The sequence below is a fragment of the Oncorhynchus mykiss genome, chromosome 17, assembly GCF_013265735.2.
Source record: "Oncorhynchus mykiss isolate Arlee chromosome 17, USDA_OmykA_1.1, whole genome shotgun sequence".
Classification (NCBI taxonomy): Eukaryota; Metazoa; Chordata; class Actinopteri; order Salmoniformes; family Salmonidae; genus Oncorhynchus; species Oncorhynchus mykiss.
The window spans coordinates 93,531,690-93,557,343 of NC_048581.1; the positions used below are offsets into that span (position 1 = coordinate 93,531,690).

Below are 25,654 nucleotides of genomic sequence, written 5' to 3' on the forward strand. Positions count from 1 at the left end.
TTTCAAGACTGATAAAATGGGAGTTTTATTTCTGTAACAGAGCAATTTATAGCAATAAAATAGTCTGATGATGTTACAATAAGAAATACACTTCCTTTACAATCCACAATGTATTCTTCTTCTTAGAGAGTTTCTTTTCACCAATGGATCAATGACAGATCCATACTATATGACTTGGTTTTACTTGACATCACCGTCTTCTTTGTCCCCCATCCAATCAGGAAACAGAAGAGCAAGTCATTGTAGGTATTAATGTATCTGAATAAGGACAATGTTCCCGTAGCCACGTGATGTGAATAAGAACTATGTTCCCGTAGCGATGTGCGTATATTTACTGGTAAATTGACATGGGAGGGTGGGGGGGTAAATTAACATGGGAGGGTGGGGGGGTAAATTGACATGGGAGGGTGGGGGGGGGGGGGGGGGATACGTACTTCCTGCAGTACTTACTATTGTATAAGTAAATACTGAGAAGGTAAATAAGGTTGGTCTGCAAGTAACGGAGGGGTCGGAGGGAGACATTTGGCATGTTTACATATTCAAGACCTTCTTGACTGAGAAGATGATGTCTTTGATCTGAGGTACACTGTGGTCCTCCAGGATCTTAGCGTAGGGCATGGGGATGTCGACACCGGTCACGCGGACTGCAGGGGCATCCAGGTAGTTGAAGGCTGGGCCTGGAAACAGGACAGATCGTTGTTAAACATAAACCTGAGAATGACTTGTCTGTGTGTGTTTTTAAATAGTCATAACTCTCAGAAAAACACACACCCATGTATGTATTCCTACAATTAGCATAATACAACTTCAGGTTGTTTTATGGGCTGTTTCCCAGATACAGATTAAGCCTAACGTGCTGGAGTGATCTGGGAAAACTGCCCATAAAACTCTGTTCACTCGGTTTGAAGGCAATGACATAACCCATCCACACAGTGCATTCAGAAAGGATTCAGACCCCTCGACTTTTTCCACGTTTTCTACATTACAACTTTATTCAAAAAAATCGATTCAATTATTTCCCCCCTCAATCTACACACAATACCCAATAATGACCAAGCAAAAACAGGTTTGTAGAATTGCTTGCAAAAAATAAATATAGCATTTACATAAGTATTCAGACCCTTTACTCAGTACTTTGTTGAAGCACCTTTGGCAGCGAGTACAGCCTCAAGTCTTCTTGGGTATGACACTACATGCTTGGCACACCTGAATTTGGGGAGTTTCTCTCATTCTTCTCTGCAGATCCTCTCAAGCTCGGTCAGGTTGGATGGGGAGCGTCGCTGCACAGCTATTTTTCAGGTCTCTCCAGAGATGTTAGATCGGGTTCAAGTCTGGGCTCTGGCTGGGCCACTCAAGGACATTCAGAGACTTGTCCCAAAGCCACTCCTGCGTGGTCTTGGCTGTGTGCTTCTGATCGATGTCCTGTTGGAAGGTGAATTGTCACCTCGGTCTGAGGTCCTGAGCAGATTTTCATCAAGGATCTCTGTACTTTCCTCCGTTCATCTTTCCTTCGATCCTGACCAGTCTGCCAGTCCCTGCCACTGAAAAACATCCCAACAGCATGATGCTGCCACCACCATGCTTCACCGTAGGGATGGTGCCAGGTTTCCTCCAGACGTGACGCTTGGCATTCAGGCCAAAGAGTTACATCTTGGTTTCATCAGACCAGAGAATCTTGTTTCTCATGGTCGGAGAGTCCTTTAGGTGCCTTTTGGCAAACTCCAAGTGGGCTGTCATGTGGCTTTTACTGATGAGTAGCTTCCGTCTGGCTATTCTACCATAAAGGCCTGATTGCTGGAGTGCTGCAGAGATGGTTGTCCTTCTGGAAGGTTCTAAGACCCCTTCCCTTTTTCCACATTTTGCTACGTTACAGCCTTATTCTAAAATGGATTCAATCATTTTCTTCCCGCATCAATCTACAGAATGTGATTTCAGTTTATTTTTAACACATTGCAAAAATGTATTTAAAAAAATATATATATTTGCTTTGTAATTTTGGGGTAATGTGTGTAGATTGATGAGGGAAAAAAACAATTTTAAAATAAGGCTGTAATGTTTAAAACAAGTCCAGGTCTGAATACTTTCTGAACACACTAAATAACTGATATAGCCTACCGCGTAATAACTGATAAAGCCTACCGCGTAATAACTGATATAGCCTACCGCGTAATAACTGATAAAGCCTACCGCGTAATAACTGATATAGCCTACCGCGTAATAACTGATGAAGCCTACCGCGTAATAACTGATATAGCCTACCGCGTAATAACTGATATAGCCTACCGCGTAATAACTGATATAGCCTACCGCGTAATAACTGATATAGCCTACCGCGTAATAACTGATATAGCCTACCGCGTAATAACTGATATAGCCTACCGCGTAATAACTGATATAGCCTACTGCGTAATAACTGATATAGCCTACCGCGTAATAACTGATATAGCCTACCGCGTAATAACTGATATAGCCTACCGCGTAATAACTGATAAAGCCTACCGCGTAATAACTGATATAGCCTACCGCGTAATAACTGATATAGCCTACCGCGTAAAGCCTACCGCGTAATAACTGATATAGCCTACCGCGTAATAACTGATATAGCCTACCGCGTAATAACTGATATAGCCTACCGCGTAATAACTGATATAGCCTACCGCGTAATAACTGATATAGCCTACCGCGTAATAACTGATATAGCCTACCGCGTAATAACTGATATAGCCTACTGCGTTCTCTCTTCCTTCAAACTACCCAGGAGTTCTATTGGCTGCTGTATTTAACATTCAGCAAACAAGAGCGTGCATCCCTCTTCCAATAGTCTCTTGGTAAAAGAAACGCTAACAAAAATAATGTCCAGCAACCTATTCTAGTCTAGCTTTTCCTGCATGGGACTCCAAGAGCTAATGAGCGTTTCAGTTAAAGAGACAGGCCAGCGGAGGACAAGGAAAGCTGAAGGGGATACTGAGTCAGATGTACAACAACGCATTCAACTGAAATGTCCTCTGGCCCCACCCTGAGCATTAATGATTCATCATTCAGAGGCCGTAGAGATGGGCTGTCTGTCCCCACCCTGAGCATTAATGAGTCATCATTCAGAGGCCTGAGGTGGGCTGTCTGTCCCTCCACCCTGAGATGGGTCGTCAGTCCCCACCCTGAGCATTAATGATTCATCATCAGAGGCCGTAGAGATGGGTCGTCAGTCCCCACCCTGAGCATTAATGATTCATCATTCAGAGGCCGTAGAGATGGGTCGTCAGTCCCCACCCTGAGCATTAATGATTCATCATTCAGAGGCCGTAGAGATGGGTCGTCAGTCCCCACCCTGAGCATTAATGATTCATCATCAGAGGCCGTAGAGATGGGTCGTCAGTCCCCACCCTGAGCATTAATGATTCATCATTCAGAGGCCGTAGAGATGGGCTGTCTGTCCCCACCCTGAGCATTAATGAGTCATCATTCAGAGGCCTGAGGTGGGCTGTCTGTGTCTCCACCCTGAGATGGGTCGTCAGTCCCCACCCTGAGCATTAATGATTCATCATTCAGAGGCCTGAGATGGGCTGTCTGTCCCCACCCTGAGCATTAATGAGTCATCATTCAGAGGCCTGAGGTGGGCTGTCTGTCCCTCCACCCTGAGATGGGTCGTCAGTCCCCACCCTGAGCATTAATGATTCATTATTCAGAGGCCGTAGAGATGGGTCGTCAGTCCCCACCCTGAGCATTAATGATTCATCATTCAGAGGCCGTAGAGAGGACAGGTTTAGACATCATATATAATGTAACAGTTCCATTTCACACCCTGCTGTTCATATAAATACTTTATTATAATTTACCGGTTTCTCTCAGTTATTTATCCTGGGAAAGGGGACTGGTTTTAGGGGGTAAATCCCAGTAACCAGGTTCCCCCCCCCCAACACCAGACCTGTACTCCCCCCCCCCCAACACCAGACCTGTACTGCCCCCCCGCCCAACACCAGACCTGTACTGCCCCCCCGCCCAACACCAGACCTGTACTGCCCCCCCCCCCCCCCAACACCAGACCTGTACTGCCCCCCCGCCCAACACCAGACCTGTACTCCCCCCCCCCCAACACCAGACCTGTACTGCCCCCCCCCCCAACACCAGACCTGTACTGCCCCCCCCCCACACCAGACCTGTACTGCCCCCCCCACCAGACCTGTACTGCCCCCCCCCCCCCCAACACCAGACCTGTACTGCCCCCCCCCCCCCCCCCCAACACCAGACCTGTACTCTTCCCCCCCCCCCCCCCCCCAACACCAGACCTGTACTGCCCCCCCCCCCCAGAACACCAGACCTGTACTGGCCCCCAAAATATTTTTTTTATAAATTTGCCAAAATGTCACATGCTTCCACATATCAGTGCATTTGTAACAACCTAACAATTACAGAACTTCAAAGTTCAAATAAGCCTCACGTTGCAAATTAGCAATAACAACAACAAAAAAATCTTCAATACAAAAATTCCTCCCTTCATGGGCTTATCTTCGTGGACAGATTTTGGGCAGAGTAAAATCTCTCGATTCTCCTCTTCCACTACGGTACATTTCACATCGCACTACGAAAACGTAGCCGTAATGTACAATACAAGAGAACTTCAACGTACCCTCCATGACTCTGGCACAGATCTCAGCCCCCACTCCGTACTGGGGCCAGCCCCCCTCCACTGTGACCAGATGGCCGGTTTTCATCACACTGGCCTCAATGGTGTCCACATCCAGGGGCCTTATGGTGCGCAGGTTAACCACCTAGGAGGGCGGGACAGAACAGGTTAACCACCTAGGAGGAGGGGACAGAACAGGTTAACCACCTAGGAGGAGGGGACAGGACAGGTTAACCACCTAGGAGGAGGGGACAGGACAGGTTAACCACCTAGGAGGAGGAGACAGAACAGGTTAACCACCTAGGAGGAGGGGACAGAACAGGTTAACCACCTAGGAGGAGGGGACAGGACAGGTTAACCACCTAGGAGGAGGGGACAGGACAGGTTAACCACCTAGGAGGAGGGGACAGGACAGGTTAACCACCTAGGAGGAGGGGACAGGACAGGTTAACCACCTAGGAGGAGGGGACAGGACAGGTTAACCACCTAGGAGGAGGGGACAGGACAGGTTAACCACCTAGGAGGAGGGGACAGGACAGGTTAACCACCTAGGGAGGAGGAGACAGGACAGGTTAACCACCTAGGGAGGAGGAGACAGGACAGGTTAACCACCTAGGGAGGAGGAGACAGGACAGGTTAACCACCTAGGGAGGAGGAGACAGGACAGGTTAACCACCTAGGGAGGAGGAGACAGGACAGGTTAACCACCTAGGGAGGAGGAGACAGGACAGGTTAACCACCTAGGGAGGAGGAGACAGGACAGGTTAACCACCTAGGGAGGAGGAGACAGGACAGGTTAACCACCTAGGGAGGAGGAGACAGAACAGGTTAACCACCTAGGGAGGAGGAGACAGGACAGGTTAACCACCTAGGGAGGAGGAAACAGGACAGGTTAACCACCTAGGAGGAGGGGACAGAACAGGTTAACCACCTAGGAGGAGGAAACAGGACAGGTTAACCACCTAGGAGGAGGGGACAGAACAGGTTAACCACCTAGGAGGAGGGGACAGAACAGGTTAACCACCTAGGAGGAGGGGACAGAACAGGTTTTAACCACCTACGAGGGCACAGAACAATACTTTAGAAATGTTGTACGTTTTCAAAAACACTCGTTGACTCAAACCTCATTCCAGGGATTGTTTAAAGGTGCTATGCATCAATGGTCTACAGAACTTAAAACACAAAAAGATTTCAATTACCTATACAGAGTCTTCAGAAAGTATTCACACCCCTTGACTGGTACAGAGCCTTCAGTAGGTATTCACACCCCTTGACTGGTACAGAGCCTTCAGAAGGTATTCACACCCCTTGACTGGTACAGAGCCTTCAGAAGGTATTCACACCCCTTGACTGGTACAGAGCCTTCAGAAGGTATTCACACCCCTTGACTGATACAGAGCCTTCAGAAGGTATTCACACCTCTTGACTGATACAGAGCCTTCAGAAGGTATTCACACCCCTTGACTGATACAGAGCCTTCAGAAGGTATTCACACCCCTTGACTGATACAGAGCCTTCAGAAGGTATTCACACCCCTTGACTGATACAGAGCCTTCAGAAGGTATTCACACCCCTTGACTTATTCCACATTTTGTTTGTGTTACAGCCTGAATTCAAAATGGATTAAATATTTTTTTTACTGCTGAACTTAAGGGGTTGAATACCTATTGACTCAAGACATCAGTTTTCATTTATTTATATATTTTTTCAAATCAATTCCATTTTGGGGTGTGAATACTTCCTGAAATTAAATGTTATTTGTCACATGCGCCGAATGTAGACCTTACAGTGAAATGCTTACTTACAAGCCCTTAACCAACAATGCAGTTAAGAAAAAGTAAAAAGAAAATAACAAGGCTATATACAGGGGGTACTGGTACCGAGGCAATGTGCGGGGGTCCAGGTTAGTCGAGGTAATATGTCCATGTCGTTAGGGGTAAAGTGACTATGCAGACAAACAGCAAGTAGCAGCAGCAGGGGGGAAAAGGGGTCAAATAGTCCGGGTAGCCAGGATGATCTCGATGGTGCAGCTGTAGAAGTTTGAGGATCTGGGGACCCATGACAAATTTTTTCAGTCTCCTGGGGGAGAAATAGGCATTGTCATGCCCTCTTCACAACTGTCTTGGTGTGTTTGGACCATGATAGTTTGTCAGTGATGTGGACACCAAGGAACGTGAAGCTCTCAACCTGCTCCACTACGGCCCTCCTTTTCCTGTAGTCCACGATCAGCTCCTTTGTCTTGCTGACACGGAGGGAGAGGTGGTTGTCCGACAATGACGACCTCCCTATAGGCGGTCTCAACGTTGTCGGTGATCAGTTGTGTCATTGGTAAACTAAATGATGGTGTTGGAGTCGTATTGGCCATGCAGTCATGGGTGAACAGGGAGTACAGGAGGGGACTAAGCACGCACCCCTGAGGGGCCCCAGTGTTGAGGATCAGCGTGGCAGATGTGTTGCTACCTACCCTTACCACCTGGGGACAGCCCGCCTTTTACTGAGGAGTGGCTTCCGTCTGGTCACTCTACCATAAAGGCCTGATTGGTGGAGTGCTGCAGAGATGGTTGTCCTTCTGGAAGGTTCTCCCATCTCACCAGAAGAACTCTGGAGCTCGGTCAGAGTGACCATCGGCCCTAATCCCGATTGCTCAGTTTGGCCGGGCAGCCAGCTCTAGGAAGAGTCTTGGTGGTTCCAAAATTCTTCCATTTAATGATGGAGGCCACTGTGTTCTTAAGGACCTGCTGCAGAAATGTTTTGGTACCCTTTCCCAGATCTGTGCCTCGACACAATCCTGTCTCGGAACTCTATGGACAATTCCTTCGACCTCATGGCTTGGTTTTTGATCTGACGTGCACTGTCAACCTTATATAGACCGGTTTGTGTCTTTCCAAACCATGTCAAAATCAATTAATTTTACCACAGGTAGATTCCAATCAAGTTGTAGAAACATCAAGGATGAAAAATGGAAACAGGATGCACCTAAGCTCAATTTCGAGTCTCATAGCATAGGATCTGAATACTTAAATAATGTATGTTTTTTATTTTTAATACAGTTGCAAACATGTCCAAAAACCCATTTTCGCTCTGCCATTATGGGGTATTGTGTGTAGATTGAGGATTATTATATATTTTTTAAAATACATTTTAGAATAAGGCTGTAACGTAACAAAATACGGAAAAAGTCAAGGGGCCTGAATACTTTCTGAATGCACGGTCACTGTAGGGATGATGTCATCGATGCACTTAGAGACGACGCCGGTGACTGATGTGCTATACTCCTCAATGCCATCGGATGAATCCTGGAATATTTTCCAGTCTGTGCTAGCATAACAGTCCTGTAGCTTAGCATCCGCGTCATCTGACTACTTCCATATTGAGTGAGTCACTGGTACTTCCTGCATCAGTTTATGCTTGTAAGCAGGAATCAGGAGGATATAATTATGGTCATATTTGCCAAATGGAGGGCGAGGGAGAGCTTTGCATGCATCTCTGTGTGTGGAGTACTGGTGGTCTAGAGGTTTGTATGTGTCTCTGTGTGTGGAGTACAGGTGGTCTAGAGGTTTGTATCCATCTCTGTGTATTGAGTAAAGGTGGTCTAGAGTTTTTTTTTCCTCTGGATGCACATGTAACATGCTGGTAGAAATTAGGTAAAACTGATTTAAGTTCCCCTGCATTAAAGTCCCCGGCCACTAGGAGCGCCACTTCTGGATGAGTATTTCCTTGTTTGCTTATGGCCTTATACAGCTGGTTGAGTGCGGTCTTAATGTCAGCATTCGTTTGTGGTGGTAAATAGACAGCTATGGAAAATATAAACTATTTTGGTAAATAGTATGGTCTACAGTTTATCATGAGGTACTCTACCTCAGGCGAGCAACACCTTGAGACTTCCTCAATATCGCACACCAGCTGTTATTGACAAATAGACAGACCACTTCCGCTCGTCTTACCGGAGGTAGCTGTTCTGTCTTGCCGGAAAACCCACTGTATATTATCCACGTTGTCGTTCAATGACGACGACTCGGTGAAACATGAGACATTGCAGTTAATGTCCCGTTGGTAGTATGGTCTCGAACAGAACTCATCCAGTTTATTCTCCAGCGATTCCACGTTGGCCAATAGGTCGGATGGTAGAGGCGGGTTACCCACTCTCCGACGAATTCTCACAAGGCACTCCGACTCCCCTTCATGTGGATTTGGGTCTGGTCTGGGAGCAGCAGTATGTCCCCTGGTCTGGGAGCAGCAGTATATCCCCTGGTCTGGGAGCGGCAGTATATCCCCTGGTCTGGGAGCGGCAGTATATCCCCTGGTCTGGGAGCGGCAGTATATCCCCTGGTCTGGGAGCAGCAGTATATCCCCTGGTCTGGGAGCAGCAGTATATCCCCTGGTCTGGGAGCAGCAGTATATCCCCTGGTCTGGGAGCAGAAGTATATCCCCTGGTCTGGGAGCAGAAGTATATCCCCTGGTCTGGGAGCAGAAGTATATCCCCTGGTCTGGGAGCAGAAGTATATCCCCTGGTCTGGGAGCAGAAGTATATCCCCTGGTCTGGGAGCAGCAGTATATCCTTTGCGAGCGACTGGTTAAAGAGGTGAGTAATCACTGCTCTGATATCCAGAAACTATTTTTGGTCATAAGAGACATACAGTTGAAGTCGGAAGTTTAAACTCAGTTTCACAATTCCTGACATTTAATCATAGTAAAAAAATCCCTGTCTTAGGTCAGTTAAGATCACCACTTTATTTTAAGAATGTGAAATGTCAGAATAATAGCAGAAAGAATGATTTTCAGCTTTTATTTCTTTCATCACTTTCCTGGTGGGTCAGAAGTGTACATACACTCAAGTCATTTGGTAGCATTGCCTTTAAATTGTTTAACTTGGGTCAAACATTTTGGGTAGCCTTCCACAAACTTCCCTCAATAAGTTGGGTGAATTTTGGCCCATTCCTCCAGACAGAGCTGGTGTTTGTTTGCCTCCTTGCTCGCACACGCTTTTTCAGTTCTGCCCACAAATTGAGGTTAGGGCATTGTGATGGCCACTCCAATACCTTGACTTTGTTGTCCTTAAGCCATTTTGCCACAACTTTGGAAGTATGCTTGGTGTCATTGTCCATTTAGAAGACCCATTTGTGACCAAGCTTTAACTGATGTCTTGAGATGTTGCTTCAATATAACCACAATTTTCCATCCTCATGATACCATCTATTTTGTGAAGTGCACCAGTCCCTCCTGCAGCAAAGCACCCCCACAACATGATGCTGCCACCCCCGTGCTTCGCGGTTGGGATGGTGTTCTTCGGCTTGCAAGCCTCTCCCTTTTTCCTCCAAACATAACGATGGTCATTATGGCCAAATAGTTCTATTATTGTTTCATCAGACCAGAGGACATTTCTGCAAAAAAGTACAATCTTTGTTCCCATGTGCAGTTGCAAACCGTAGTCTGGCTTTTTTATTTCGGTTTTGGAGCAGTGGCTTCTTCTTGCTGAGCGGCCTTTCAGGTTATGTCGATATAGGACTCATTTTACTGTAGTTCTAGATCCTTTTGTACCTGTTTCTTCCAGCATCTTCACAAGGTATTTTGCTGTTGTTATGGGATTGATTTGCACTTGTCCCAACAAAGAACGTTCATCTCTAGGAGACAGAATGCATCTCCTTCCTGAGCGGTAGGACAGCTGCGTGGTCCCATGGTGTTTATACTTGCATACTATTGTTTAAAGGTAGGCCTTGAAATACACCCACAGGTACACCTCCAATTGACTCAAATTATGCCAATTTGCCTATCAGAAGCCATTACATAATTTTCTGGAATTTTCCAAGCTGTTTAAAGGCACAGTCAACTTAGTGTATGTAAACTTCTGACCCACTGGAATTGTGATACAGTGAATTATAAGTGAAATAATCTGTAAACAATTGTTGGAAAAATTACTTGTGTCATGCACAAAGTAGATGTCCTAACCGACATGCCAAAACTATAGTTTTTTAACAAGAAATTTGTGGAGTGGTTGAAAAACTAGTTTTAATGACTCCAACCTGAGTGTATGTACAAATAAAGTTAAAACAATGCAAAAAATAAAAATAGCACAACTTGTTAGTAGCCCATAAAAAACGGGAGCCACCCACTCCGGCACCATTTGTATCTAACAGTTGGGCTACAGGTGATAATGCTTACTGGACCCAAACTGTTACAGACCTATATCCATCCTGCCCTGCCTATCTAAGGTCTTCGAAAGCCAAGTCAACAAACAGATCACTGACCATCTCGAATCCCACCGTACCTTCTCCGCTGTGCAATCTGGTTTCCGAGCCGGTCACGGGTGCACCTCAGCCACACTCAAGGTACTAAACGATATCATAACCGCCATCGATAAAAGACAGTGCTGTGCAGACGTCTTCATCGACCTGGCCAAGGCTTTCGACTCTGTCAATCACCGTATTCTTATCGGCAGACTCAGTAGCCTCGGTTTTTCTAATGACTGCCTTGCCTGGTTCACCAACTACTTTGCAGACAGAGTTCAGTGTGTCAAATCGGAGGGCATGTTGTCCGGTCCTCTGGCAGTCTCTATGGGGGTGCCACAGTGTTCAATTCTCGGGCCGACTCTGTATATATCAATTCTCTGTATATATCAATGTTGCTCTTGCTGCGGGTGAGTCTCTGATCCACCTCTATGCAGACGACACCATTCTGTATACTTCTGGCCCTTCCTTGGACACTGTGCTATCTTACCTCCAAACGAGCTTCAATGCCATACAACACTCCTTTCGTAGCCTCCAACTGCTCTTAAACGCTAGTAAAACCAAATGCATGCTTTTCAACCGTTCGCTGCCTGCACCCGCACGCCCGACTAGCATCATCACCCTGGATTGTTCCGACCTAGAATATGTGGACATCTATAAGTACCTAGGTGTCTGGCTAGACTGTAAACTCTCCTTCCAGACTCAAATCAAACATCTCCAATCTAAAATCAAATATAGAGTCGGCTTTCTATTTTGCAACAAAGCCTCCACTCACGCCGCCAAACTTACCCTAGTAAAACTGACTATCCTACCGATCCTCGACGATGTCATCTACAAAATAGCTTCCAATACTCTACTCAGCAAACTGGATGCAGTTTATCACTGTGCCATCCGTTTTGTTACGAAAGCACCTTATACCACCCACCACTGCGACCTGTATGCTCTAGTCGGCTGGCCCTCGCTACATATTCGTCGCCAGACCCACTGGCTCCAGGTCATCTACAAGTCCATGCTAGGTAAAGCTCCGCCTTATCTCAGTTCACTGGTTACGATGGCAACACCCATCCGTAGCACGCGCTCCAGCAGGTGTATCTCACTGATCATCCCTAAAGCCAACACCTCATTTGGCCGCCTTTCGTTCCAGTTCTCTGCTGCCTGTGACTGGAACGAATTGCAAAAATCGCTGAAGTTGGAGACTTTTATCTCCCTCACCAACTTCAAACATCTGCTATCTGAGCAGCTAACCGATCGCTGCAGCTGTACATAGTCTATTGGTAAATAGCCCACCCAATTTACCTACCTCATCCCCATACTGTTTTAATTTACTTTTCTGCTGTTTTGCACACCAGTATCTCTACCTGCACATAACCATCTGATCATTTATCACTCCAGTGTTAATCTGCTAAATTGTAATTATTCGCCTACCTCCTCATGCCTTTTGCACACAATGTATATAGACTCTTTTTCCCTACTGTGTTATTGACTAGTTTATTGTTTACTCCATGTGTAACTCTGTGTTGTCTGTTCACACTGCTATGCTTTATCTTGGCCAGGTCGCAGTTGTAAATGAGAACTTGTTCTCAACTAGCCTACCTGGTTAAATAAAGGTGTTCTCAACTAGCCTACCTGGTTAAATAAAGGTGTTCTCAACTAGCCTACCTGGTTAAATAAAGGTGTTCTCAACTAGCCTACCTGGTTAAATAAAGGTGTTCTCAACTAGCCTACCTGGTTAAATAAAGGTGTTCTCAACTAGCCTACCTGGTTAAATAAAGGTGTTCTCAACTAGCCTACCTGGTTAAATAAAGGTGTTCTCAACTAGCCTACCTGGTTAAATAAAGGTGTTCTCAACTAGCCTACCTGGTTAAATAAAGGTGTTCTCAACTAGCCTACCTGGTTAAATAAAGGTGTTCTCAACTAGCCTACCTGGTTAAATAAAGGTGTTCTCAACTAGCCTACCTGGTTAAATAAAGGTGTTCTCAACTAGCCTACCTGGTTAAATAAAGGTGTTCTCAACTAGCCTACCTGGTTAAATAAAGGTGTTCTCAACTAGCCTACCTGGTTAAATAAAGGTGTTCTCAACTAGCCTACCTGGTTAAATAAAGGTGTTCTCAACTAGCCTACCTGGTTAAATAAAGGTGTTCTCAACTAGCCTACCTGGTTAAATAAAGGTGTTCTCAACTGGCCTACCTGGTTAAATAAAGGTGTTCTCAACTAGCCTACCTGGTTAAATAAAGGTGTTCTCAACTAGCCTACCTGGTTAAATAAAGGTGTTCTCAACTAGCCTACCTGGTTAAATAAAGGTGTTCTCAACTAGCCTACCTGGGTTAAATAAAGGTGTTCTCAACTAGCCTACCTGGTTAAATAAAGGTGTTCTCAACTAGCCTACCTGGTTAAATAAAGGTGTTCTCAACTAGCCTACCTGGTTAAATAAAGGTGTTCTCAACTAGCCTACCTGGTTAAATAAAGGTGTTCTCAACTAGCCTACCTGGTTAAATAAAGGCGAGAAAAAAAAAAAAAAGGCATTGTAAGTTCAGTTTATATAAAAACAAGTACCAATCTAATTGTTGACCCCATAAATAGAACACTCACCTCACATTCAACCCCCTCCTTAGCCAGGACAGTCGCTGCGTCCAGACAGAAACCCACACACCGGGAATGTGACACTAGAGTGATATGGGTTCCTGGAGTAAACAGACAGACAGAAATGGTTGGGTAATGTACAATGTTTTGTTTTGTTCTAACAAGAGCCTACGACTGAATGTAAGAGTTTTCTGTTTTCCACCACCCACGACTAAGTGGCACATTCCAGGCCAAGAGTTCCAGTTCTGTTATTGACCCCTTCAAGCCATCACAAGAACAAATAAACGGCCTGCTTTTTTTTAACCTGAGTGGCCCGGAGGAGGGGGTCAGGAGACCGAAAAAAACAGATTCCTTCTGCAAATCAGCAGACCGCCTTGTGAACTGCATGTTTTACTGGGAATGACCAGCCAGGCTTTCAAATAGCCAAGGAGGAGCAGTAACCAGGGTAGCGCATTGCAGGGGAAGAGCAGTAACCAGGGTAGCGCATTGCAGGGGAAGAGCAGTAACCAGGGTAGCGCATTGCAGGGGAAGAGCAGTAACCAGGGTAGCGCATTGCAGGGGAAGAGCAGTAACCAGGGTAGCGCATTGCAGGGGAAGAGCAGTAACCAGGGTAGCGCATTGCAGGGGAAGAGCAGTAACCAGGGTAGCGCATTGCAGGGGAAGAGCAGTAACCAGGGTAGCGTATTGCAGGGGAAGAGCAGTAACCAGGGTAGCGTATTGCAGGGGAAGAGCAGTAACCAGTGTAGCGTATTGCAGGGGAAGAGCAGTAACCAGGGTAGCGTATTGCAGGGGAAGAGCAGTAACCAGGGTAGTGTATTACAGGGGAAGAGCAGTAACCAGGGTAGTGTATTACAGGGGAAGAGCAGTACCAGGGTAGTGTATTACAGGGGAAGAGCAGTAACCAGGGTAGTGTATTACAGGGGAAGAGCAGTAACCAGGGTAGTGTATTGCAGGGGAAGAGCAGTAACCAGGGTAGTGTATTGCAGGGGAAGAGCAGTAACCAGGGTAGTGTATTGCAGGGGAAGAGCAGTAACCAGGGTAGTGTATTACAGGGGAAGAGCAGTAACCAGGGTAGTGTATTGCAGGGGAAGAGCAGTAACCAGGGTAGTGTATTGCAGGGAAGAGAACTAGGGCCTTTACTCTTTTAAACATAAGAAATGGCACCAATACAGCCCAGTGACCCTTATGAACAATATATTAAACTGGAGGACATGTTGGCATAACATGAAGCATAACATGAAGCATAACGTGACCATTTTCTCCTGGTTGTTATGTCATTAAAAGGGGTAGAATGAGGATGTACTGTTTGGTACCTGCAGGCTACGCATTTCATCCTAGAGACAAACAGTTTACTGTACACTTCTGAACATAAATGTGTGGGGTTCCCCTAATCAGAGTCCACCCTCTGTGAGTATCACTATAAATTACAAGATTATCTAACAGACGCGGGGATCAAGTTTCTTCGAGATGCGTCCACACCAAGTTGAACTGAATAATTCCATCTCCTTGGAAAACAAACACCTACCGACGAAACCCTATCCTACTCAGACAGAATCAATCATCCCAGAGAATCTGCGGAGAGCACTGTTGCTCACTCAAGACCAACGGACTGAGTTCACAATACATCCCGGGTGGGATCAGAGAAATGGTGGAAAAAAACTAGTAGACATTACTTTCCTGGACTGAGGCCAGAGCGGAGCTGGTCTCGCTCCTTTGGCTGTGAGCTATTTTTTGGCCTCAGCACGACTGTCAAGAGAAGAGGACAACAGACCTTGACTTCATCCTATCCTAGCGGGAGCTAACCGGGCAGGCAACGTCAGCATACCAGTAAATGACCCATAGCAAAGGGGCTTTGTGTGTGTGTCTGTAAAGAAGTAGAAGTCATTGAGTAATAGTGGGATCGCAGGTGTAATTTACAAGCCCATGATCAATACTGTCCCGGCATTGTCCACAACAGATGCTAACTGACAGACTAGCCCATTGTCCACAACAGATGCTAACTAACAGCCTAGCCCATTGTCCACAACGGCTGCTAACTGACAGCCTAGCCCATTGTCCACAACAGATGCTAACTGACAGCCTAGCCCATTGTCCACAACGGATGCTAACTGACAGCCTAGCCCATTGTCCACAACGGATGCTAACTGACAGCCTAGCCCATTGTCCACAACGGCTGCTAACTGACAGCCTAGCCCATTGTCCACAACAGATGCTAACTGACAGCCTAGCCCATTGTCCACAACAGATGCTAACTGACAGCCTAGCCCATTGTCCACAACAGATGCTAACTGACAGCCTAGCCCATTGTCCACAACAGATGCTAACTGACAGCCTAGCCCATTGTCCACAACAGATGCTAACTGACAGCCTAGCCCATTGTCCACAACAGATGCTAACTGACAGCCTAGCCCATTGTCCACAACGGATGCTAACTGACAGCCTAGCCCATTGTCCACAACAGATGCTAACTGACAGCCTAGCCCATTGTCCACAACAGATGCTAACTGACAGCCTAGCCCATTGTCCACAACAGATGCTAACTGACAGCCTAGCCCATTGTCCACAACAGATGCTAACTGACAGCCTAGCCCATTGTCCACAACAGATGCTAACTGACAGCCTAGCCCATATTCCATTCCTATTTGGTGAAGCTCTCTATAATTCACAGTTGTGACAGCTGTCAATGTAGCCCTCTCACACTTTCTTTTTCAATGAATACGAATCCTATAATTCTCAAAGTCCTGTGAAAGTGTTTTTGTATTTGAGTTGAGTACGGAAGCCATTCATATTCAACTTTGGAGATTCACCTCAAACTGCACTGTATCCATTAACTACCTAATATTACAACTTATTCTAGTAAATAAAACCTTGAATGAATTATTTGTGACATTAAGTTAATTTGTGAGCGATTGGGTTATTGAGGTTTCCAGGGGTAAATAAAAATCCCATAACTGAAACTTCAGTCTCAGATGGACTTTCTGGGGCCAAGTTAACTTCCCCATCCATGTCAGAAAGTCACGGCCATCTTGCTTTTAAGGAAAGAGGATCATTTTTGTACATGTATTAAAACTCCAAGTTGGACCAATTCCAGTCGCCTTCCTCAGGTAGTCCAGGGACTGACAAGCTCGGTTCTGGTGACTTTCAAAAAAAGAAATTCAAATAAAATGACGCTAACACCATCTACAATATAATTTTCACCTCCAGAAATGGGCCCAATAAATGTAATCAGTAAAAATGTTAAATTAAATTTGTACATATCAGACAATGCATTTAGCTTTGTTGTCTATATTATCAGATGTGCTATTAGCAATAAGCATTATCACCTGTCGCCCAACAAGCAGCATAGCGACATAGAAAGTACATGGCTGAAGAATGGGGTGTGTCCATCTCCATTTACCCCAACATCCTGATTATTATTAGTTTCTATTACAAAGTATGTCACTGCCCTTTTAAGACGCCATTGCCCCTTTAAGAGGCCTGGTACACAGCCGCTCCTAAACCCTGCTTGTCTGAGTTGAGTTCCATCCTGAGTGACTTTACCAACAGCTACACACTGCTGTCTGAGTTGAGTTCCATCCTGATTGACTTTACCAACAGCTACACACTGCTGTCTGAGTTGAGTTCCATCCTGAGAGACTTTACCAACAGCTACACACTGCTGTCTGAGTTGAGTTCCATCCTGAGAGACTTTACCAACAGCTACACACTGCTGTCTGAGTTGAGTTCCATGCTGAGTGACTTTACCAACAGCTACACACTGCTGTCTGAGTTCCATCCTGAGAGACTTTACCAACAGCTACACACTGCTGTCTGAGTTGAGTTCCATCCTGAGTGACTTTACCAACAGCTACACACTGCTGTCTGAGTTGAGTTCCATGCTGAGTGACTTTACCAACAGCTACACACTGCTGTCTGAGCTCCATCCTGAGTGACTTTACCAACAGCTACACACTGCTGTCTGAGTTGAGTTCCATCCTGAGAGACTTTACCAACAGCTACACACTGCTGTCTGAGTTGAGTTCCATGCTGAGTGACTTTACCAACAGCTACACACTGCTGTCTGAGCTCCATCCTGAGTGACTTTACCAACAGCTACACACTGCTGTCTGAGTTGAGTTCCATCCTGATTGACTTTACCAACAGCTACACACTGCTGTCTGAGTTGAGTTCCATCCTGATTGACTTTACCAACAGCTACACACTGCTGTCTGAGTTGAGTTCCATCCTGAGAGACTTTACCAACAGCTACACACTGCTGTCTGAGTTGAGTTCCATCCTGATTGACTTTACCAACAGCTACACACTGCTGTCTGAGTTGAGTTCCATCCTGATTGACTTTACCAACAGCTACACACTGCTGTCTGAGTTGAGTTCCATCCTGAGAGACTTTACCAACAGCTACACACTGCTGTCTGAGTTGAGTTCCATCCTGAGAGACTTTACCAACAGCTACACACTGCTGTCTGAGTTGAGGCTGCTGTGGTGCACATTGGACTATTTAATTCATCTGAACATCGGTGTCAGCAACAATCATGAATGGCAGTTCAGTGCACACAGCTTAACAGAAAATAAAATACATTTGGGAATATATTTCCTAGAACAGACATGCTTCTGTCTGATCGACAAACCATCAATCCCCAACTCTCGCTCACAATGAAATTATCAATAAACTCTCAATGTTTTTCTAGGGGAGGGTACAATGAACATAACTTTTTTTTAAATATATATTGCATAAACATTTAAATTCTCCAGCGGTTGCTAGTTACCTTGTCTTTCCACCTTGGCCTTTCCAATAGGTACGACAAAGTCTTTCTGCATAACCTCCTCAGACAGGTCAAAAGGCACACCATACATCAGCTCATTCTCCAGGAACACCACTGTCGGAGGAGAAATACAAGACAACGTGGTTTTGATTAGCAGGTGTCACCATGGTTACAGCACAGGAACTTATGTGTCTACACTACAGGACATGAGCAGATCGCCAGTAATTCCCCTCATCTGTTCTACAGGACGTGAGCAGATGGCCAGTGATTCCCCTCATCTGTTCTACAGGACGTGAGCAGATGGCCAGTGATTCCCCTCATCTGTTCTACAGGACGTGAGCAGATGGCCAGTGATTCCCCTCATCTGTTCTACAGGACGTGAGCAGATGGCCAGTGATTCCCCTCATCTGTTCTACAGGACGTGAGCAGATGGCCAGTGATTCCCCTCATCTGTTCTACAGGACGTGAGCAGATGGCCAGTGATTCCCCTCATCTGTTCTACAGGACGTGAGCAGATGGCCAGTGATTCCCCTCATCTGTTCTACAGGACGTGAGCAGATGGCCAGTGATTCCCCTCATCTGTTCTACAGGACGTGAGCAGATGGCCAGTGATTCCCCTCATCTGTTCTACAGGACGTGAGCAGATGGCCAGTGATTCCCCTCATCTGTTCTACAGGACGTGAGCAGATGGCCAGTGATTCCCCTCATCTGTTCTACAGGACGTGAGCAGATGGCCAGTGATTCCCCTCATCTGTTCTACAGGACGTGAGCAGATGGCCAGTGATTCCCCTCATCTGTTCTACAGGACGTGAGCAGATGGCCAGTGATTCCCCTCATCTGTTCTACAGGACGTGAGCAGATGGCCAGTGATTCCCCTCATCTGTTCTACAGGACGTGAGCAGATGGCCAGTGATTCCCCTCATCTGTTCTACAGGACGTGAGCAGATGGCCAGTGATTCCCCTCATCTGTTCTACAGGACGTGAGCAGATGGCCAGTGATTCCCCTCATCTGTTCTACAGGACGTGAGCAGATGGCCAGTGATTCCCCTCATCTGTTCTACAGGACGTGAGCAGATGGCCAGTGATTCCCCTCATCTGTTCTACAGGACGTGAGCAGATCGCCAGTGATTCCCCTCATCTGTTCTACAGGAGCGGATGTGAGGAGACATGAAAAGGCGATTAGCACCCTATTCCCTTCGTAGAGCCTTACGGGCCCCTGGTCAACAGAGCCTTACGGGCCCCTGGTCAACAGAGCCGCATTAAGTACTGCAGTGCATCTCCTCCTCATGAACTGTACCAGATTTGCAAGTTCTTGCTTCTTAGGAGTCTCACAGTACTGACATTGCAATTTATTGCCCTGGCCACATCTGCAGTCCTCATGCCTCATTGCAGCATGCCTAAGGCACATTCACGCAGATGAGCAGGGACCCTGGGCATCTTTCTTTTGGTGTTTTTCAGTCAGTAGAAAGACCTCCTTAGTGTCCTAAGTTTTCATAAATGTGACCTTAATTTCCTACCGTCTGTGAGCTGTTAGTGTCTTAACGACCGTTCCACAGGTGCATGTTCATTAATTGTTTGTGGTTCATTGAACAAACATGGGAAACAGTGTTTAAACCCTTTACAATGAAGATCTGTGAAGTTATTTTGATTTTGATAAATTATCTTTGAAAGACAGGGTCCTGAAAAAGGGACGTTTCTTTTTTTTGGTCAGTTTATTTGGGACGCAACTCAATTCTCACCAGGGTTGTCGTCCCTGATAGCTGCTTTAAGGAGCCCTCTGGCGTCCTCAGAGTTCCAGGGGCTGACTACTTTGAGACCGGGGCAGTGTCCGTACCAGGCAGCGAAGCACTGGGAGTGTTGGGCTGCCACGCCTGCAGACAAAGAAATCAAAAAAAAGTTTCTTAGTCAAGACATTTCAAGTTTCCCCAAAGGTGACGTTCCCAGAATAAAACTCAGAACGGAGCATAGAGTCCGCATAGATCAATGCAATCCTGATCCTGGGGAACCAAAAACCCCAGGACCAGTATTGGGAAACACTGGCATAGATGTTTGTTTACCTGCAGAGGAGCCGTTGGGGCCGCGGAACACAATGGGGACAGGCTGGGCTCCGGCTGACATGTAGTAGGTCTTAGCAGCGGAGTTGATCACCTGGTCGATGGCTTGCATGGAGAAATTCCAGGTCATGAACTCACAGATTGGCCTCAACCCGGCCTGGAAACACAGCATGATGGAGGACTCTCAAACGGCAGCCTATATAGCGCACTTCCTTTGGCCAGGGCCCATGCACACGATGAGAAGGCTGTCATCTTTCTACCAAAATCAGATGTAGACATTCAATCGTCTGTGTTTTATTACATTTCACACTCAATATAAAGGGTTAGTGAAGAGACGCTTGTACGTTACTTTCTATAGGAATAGGACATACCATTATAATAATACTAATTGACTTACGAATGCAGCACCAACAGCAATGCCAGCAAATCCCATCTATAAGGGGAGAAAAGGCATCCGTTATATTCCTTAAGAGACCATCAGACTGACAACATAGAAACAACTTTCAAAATAAACAGTCTTGTTCACCTCTGTGATTGGCGTGTCGATGATGCGTTTGTCTCCATATTTCTTCCACAACCCTCTGCTGACCTACGAAAACACAAGCCAAAATAAATTAAATACCATTCAAGCTGTCAAATAAACCATAGATTGTTTGAAAAAAGTACATTTTTAACCACTTTTGAATCCACAAATAGTTTGTCATACATTGTTGTCAAGACAGTCCAGTTTGGTTTACAGTGCATTCGGAAAGCATTCAGATCCTTCGACTTTTTCCACATTGTTAGGATACAACCTTATTCTAACATGGATTCAAATGGTCCCCCAAACCCTCAATCTACACACACTACCCCATAATGACAAAGCAAAAACAGTTTATTTTTTATATGATAGCTTCTTTTTTTTTAAGCCTGAAAAATCATGATCATAATTTATTCAGACCCTTTACTCAGTACTTTGTTGAAGCACCCTTGGCAGCGATTACAGCCGAGTCTTCTTGGGTATCACGCTACCAGCTTGGCTCACCTGTATTTGGGGAGTTTCTCCCATTCTTCTCTGCAGATCCTCTCAAGCTCTGTTAGGCTTGATGGGGAGCGTCACTGCACAGCTATTTTCAGGTTCTCGCCAGAGATGTTTTAATCAGGTTCAAGTCCGGGCTCTGGCTGGGCCACTCATGGACATTCCAGAGACTTGTCCCGAAGCCACTCCTGCGTTGTCTTGGCTGTGTGCTTAGGGTCATTGTCCTGTTGGAAGGTGAACTTTCACCCCAGTCTGAGGTCCTGGGCGCTCTGGAGCAGGTTTTCATCAAGAATCTCTGTACTTTCCTCCACTCATCTTTCCCTTGATCCTGACTAGTCTCTCAGTCCCTGCCGCCGAAAAACATCCCCACAGCATGATACTGCCACCACCATGCTTCACCATAGGGATGGTACAAGGCTTCCTCCAGACGTGGCACTTGGCATTCAGGACAAATAATTCAATCTTGGTTTCATCAGACCAGAGAATCTTGTTTCTCCTGGTCTGAGAGTCCTTTAGGTGCCTTTTGGAAAACTCCAAGTGGGCTGTTATATGCCTTTTACTGAAGAGTGGCTTCCGTCTGGCCACTCTACCATAAAGGCCTGTGTACGCCTATGTAGATATTCCATTACAAATCAGCCGTTTCCAGCTACAATAGCTACAATGTTTACAACATTAACAATGTCTACACTAATTCTGATCAATTCTGTTATTTTAATGGACAAATATTTTTGCTTTTCTTTCAAAAACAATGACATTTCTAAGTAACCCCAAAACTTGGAACACAACAAAAGTGTGGACACGGGTTTTTCATTTGTACTATTTTCTACATTTTAGAAGACTTCAACACTATAAAGTAACTGTTGTCTGTTTGTCGCCGGCCTGTTAGCTTGTCATTCTCCTTTGACCTCTCATCAACGATCCGTTTTCAGGACTGCCGCTGACTGGATGTTTTGTTAGTCGCACCATTATCAGGAAACCCCTTGACACGGTCGTTCGTGAAATGCGGACGTTTTGGACGTGGACATTTTTGAGATACCGTCGCAAGTCAGTTAAGAACAAATTCTTATTTTCAATGACGGCCTAGGAACAATGGGTTAACTGCCTGTTCAGGGGCAGAGCGACAGATTTGTACCTTGTCAGCTCGGGGGTTTGAACTTGCAACCTTCCGGTTACTAGTCCAACGCTCTAACCACTAGGCTACGCTGCCGCCCCTCCACTCTAACCACTAGGCTACGCTGCCGCCCATTCAATCCAACAGTAACCAGATACCTTGATGCCTGTCTTTATATATCATAACACTCTCAAAGTCACTGGTTCTAACATTCAATCCAACAGTAACCAGATGCCTCGATGCCTGTCTTTATATATCATACCACTCTCAAAGTCACTGGTTCTAACATTCAATCCAACAGTAACCAGATGCCTCGATGCCTGTCTTTATATATCATACCACTCTCAAAGTCACTGGTTCTAACATTCAATCCAACAGTAACCGGATGCCTCGATGCCTGTCTGCCTGCTTTATATATCAAGCCACGGTCACATGACTCGCGGTCCGTAGGAGCGATCCATTTTGGTGAAAGGGGTGGTGTACCTAATAATGAGTGTACATTCTTACCTTGTAGGCTCCATCATACTGAGCCACCTCCTCCCCGAGAAGGAAGACTCTCTCATCCCTCTCCAGTTCCTCGTCCATGGCCTGGTTGAGGGCATCTCGGACATTCACCTGAAATAAAGACACATTTGAAAATATATTCAGAAAGTATTCACACCAAAAGGCACCTAATGGACTCTCAGACCATGAGAAACACGATTCACTGGTCTGATGATACCAAGATTGAACTCTTTGGCTTGAATGCCAAGCGTCCTGTCTGGAAGAAACCTGGCACCATCCCAACGGTGAAGCATGGTGGTGGCAGCATCATGCTGTAGGGATGTTTTTCAGGGATTGGGAGACTAGTCAGGATCAACGGAAAGATGGACAGAGATCCTTGATGAAAATCTGCTCCAGATCCAGAGCGCTCAGGACCTCAGACTGGAGTGAAGGTTCACTTTCCAACAGGACAATAACCCTAAGCACACAGCCAAAACACAGGAGTGGCTTCGGGACAGGTCTCTGAATGTCCTTGAGTGGCCCACCAAGAGCCCGGACTTGAAACATCTCTGGAGAGACCTGAAAATAGCTGTGCATCAACGCTCCCCATCCAACCTGACAGAGCTTGAGAGGATCTGCAGAGAAGAATGGGAGAAACTCCCCAAATACAGGTGTGCCAAGCATGTAGTGTCATACCCAAGTAGACTCAAGACTGTAATCGCTGCCAAAGGTGCTTCAACAAAGTACTGAGTAAAGGGTCTGAATACTTATATAAAATGTGATATTTCAGTTTATTTGTAATACATTTGAAAAAAATTCTAAAACCCTGTTTTGCTTTGTCATTATGGGGTATTGTGTGTAGATTGAAGTAAAAAAAGTAATTTAATCAATTTTAGAATAAGGCTGTAATGTAACAATTTTTAAAAAGTCAATGGGTCTGGAAACTTTCCCGAATGCACTGTATGTGTTTTATATAGAGATGTTCATTACAAGCTACATCTCAAAGCCACTTTAAAAAACAAAGTTGGGGTGAGTTAACATCCTGGCTCTAGACACATATCCTCCTCTCACCACCGGAGATCGATGGAGACAGTTCACATTCAAGTCATTATCCCTCAGAATTCCATTGACCCATTAAGGAGTGAGAATGCTCCAGGTAGGCTGTCAGCTAGCTGAATCGGACAAGTGTGCTCCATACTCGCTTAAGACCTTGTCTTGAAAAATGAGAAAAGAAAAAAAAAAACAGCAATAGTATTGTTTGTCCAATTTTGAGACGCCGTAACCAGTATTCACTTCCTCAAGAGTCGGAATTAATCTAAGATAACTCAAGAAATCTGTCATTGACATATTTTCCATGGAGATCTTAGTTGCGCAATTTTACATGATGATGATTGGTGCAGTATTTCAATGAAAAAAAAATGTGCATGAAAACACATCGTCGCTGAACAACAAATACTTTATTGAAGAATCCCTATCGTGGACCAATCACGGACGAAGGTTTGGTGTGCCCAAACAGCCCAACCCTGGGTAGGTCAACAGTTGGCCCAACCCTTGGCTTTAGTAGCACATTATGCACATTATCAAATAGACATGCACCCACACGCAACTGCTGAAGGCCTTTTCATTCCAGACTATCTTTTTGGTTTCTGTCATGGTAGGACGCAGAGGTAATAATGAAGTCAGTGGCGTTTCCCTTCTATCCACCAATCTGTCTGTCCTCTGTCCTCCTCCATCCCCCCTCTGTCCTCCCTCGTCCCCTCTCCGTCCACACGGTGTGTGTTGTTGCTTTCTTCTTCACCTTCATTGTTTTGGTCTCACATGCTGAGTATTTTATGCTGGGCATACACTACACGATTTCGCAACATTTTTGCTATCCCAGACACATTTTCATGCTTCGGGATTTGCGTCGTTTGAGCGGGCCAAGGACTCACGGATGATGCCTGTTCTGTTCTCTAGACCACTTGCTGAACGCGTTACTAGTCCTTACCCAACCGCGTTCAGCAAGTGGTCTAGAGAACAGAACAGGCATCATCCGTGAGTCCTTGGCCCGCTCAAACGACGCAAATCCCGAAGCATGAAAATGTGTCTGGGATAGCAAAAATGTGGCGAAATCGTGTAGTGTATGCCCAGCATAAAATAATCTGTCCTTGTTAATGGGTCAGTCAGGCCTTAACATCGCACAAGACTAGAAGACGTTCATCATAGGCCGTGAGCTGGCCAACTTGTTATGATGACTTGAATCGAAAGTACATGCTACCGTCCAAGCAATTCAATTACACAAGCAAATATTAGGTTTTGGGGTATACAACATTGACAGCTGCAAGCCACAAAGTCAGAAACCCCACCTATTTCTACATTTAAAAAAACATTAATAGGGAAAAGGCACGTTTTTGTTTTCATTCATTTTTACGATATAGACCATTTTGACTTTGCCTGTGGTAACTAGTGAAAACACGTTGAAGGTTGTTAGTTAGATTAACCAATTAGCACAGATGAAACTAGCCCTCACCTGCACAGCAGCCGGAGGTGTCTTGCTGAACTCCCTTCGTAGGACCACCGACACGGCATTCTGCACAAGACAACACACAAAAGGCCTCGTTTTTTTTGTCTCATCCGAACAAATAGGTCATTGTCTGCACATGGATTTAAAGTTAATAAATACCTTCCCGGTGCGAAGAAAACACCCCAACGACGCCATCTTTGACCTGTCCTCTGAGTGGGAGGAGCGACTTGTCCTGGAGAAGGATCCAGTCCAATCAGAGCAGCTGTCTGTCCGTCCAGAGATACTACTTGAGGAGAT

General features: G+C 45.7%; 1 protein-coding gene across 1 annotated transcript; it reads right to left on the reverse strand.

The window, feature by feature from the left end:
- LOC110494848 (pyruvate dehydrogenase E1 component subunit beta, mitochondrial) lies at nt 1-25,654 on the reverse strand. The gene is made up of 11 exons (XM_036950980.1): nt 25,517-25,654; nt 25,364-25,423; nt 22,879-22,986; nt 20,769-20,831; nt 20,640-20,675; nt 20,246-20,399; nt 19,928-20,059; nt 18,192-18,302; nt 13,435-13,526; nt 4,625-4,766; nt 1-677 (listed from the first exon to the last, which is right to left on the reverse strand). The coding sequence occupies exons 1-11, from the start codon at nt 25,550-25,552 to the stop codon at nt 532-534; spliced, it is 1,080 nt and encodes a 359-aa protein (XP_036806875.1). The 5' UTR covers nt 25,553-25,654; the 3' UTR covers nt 1-531.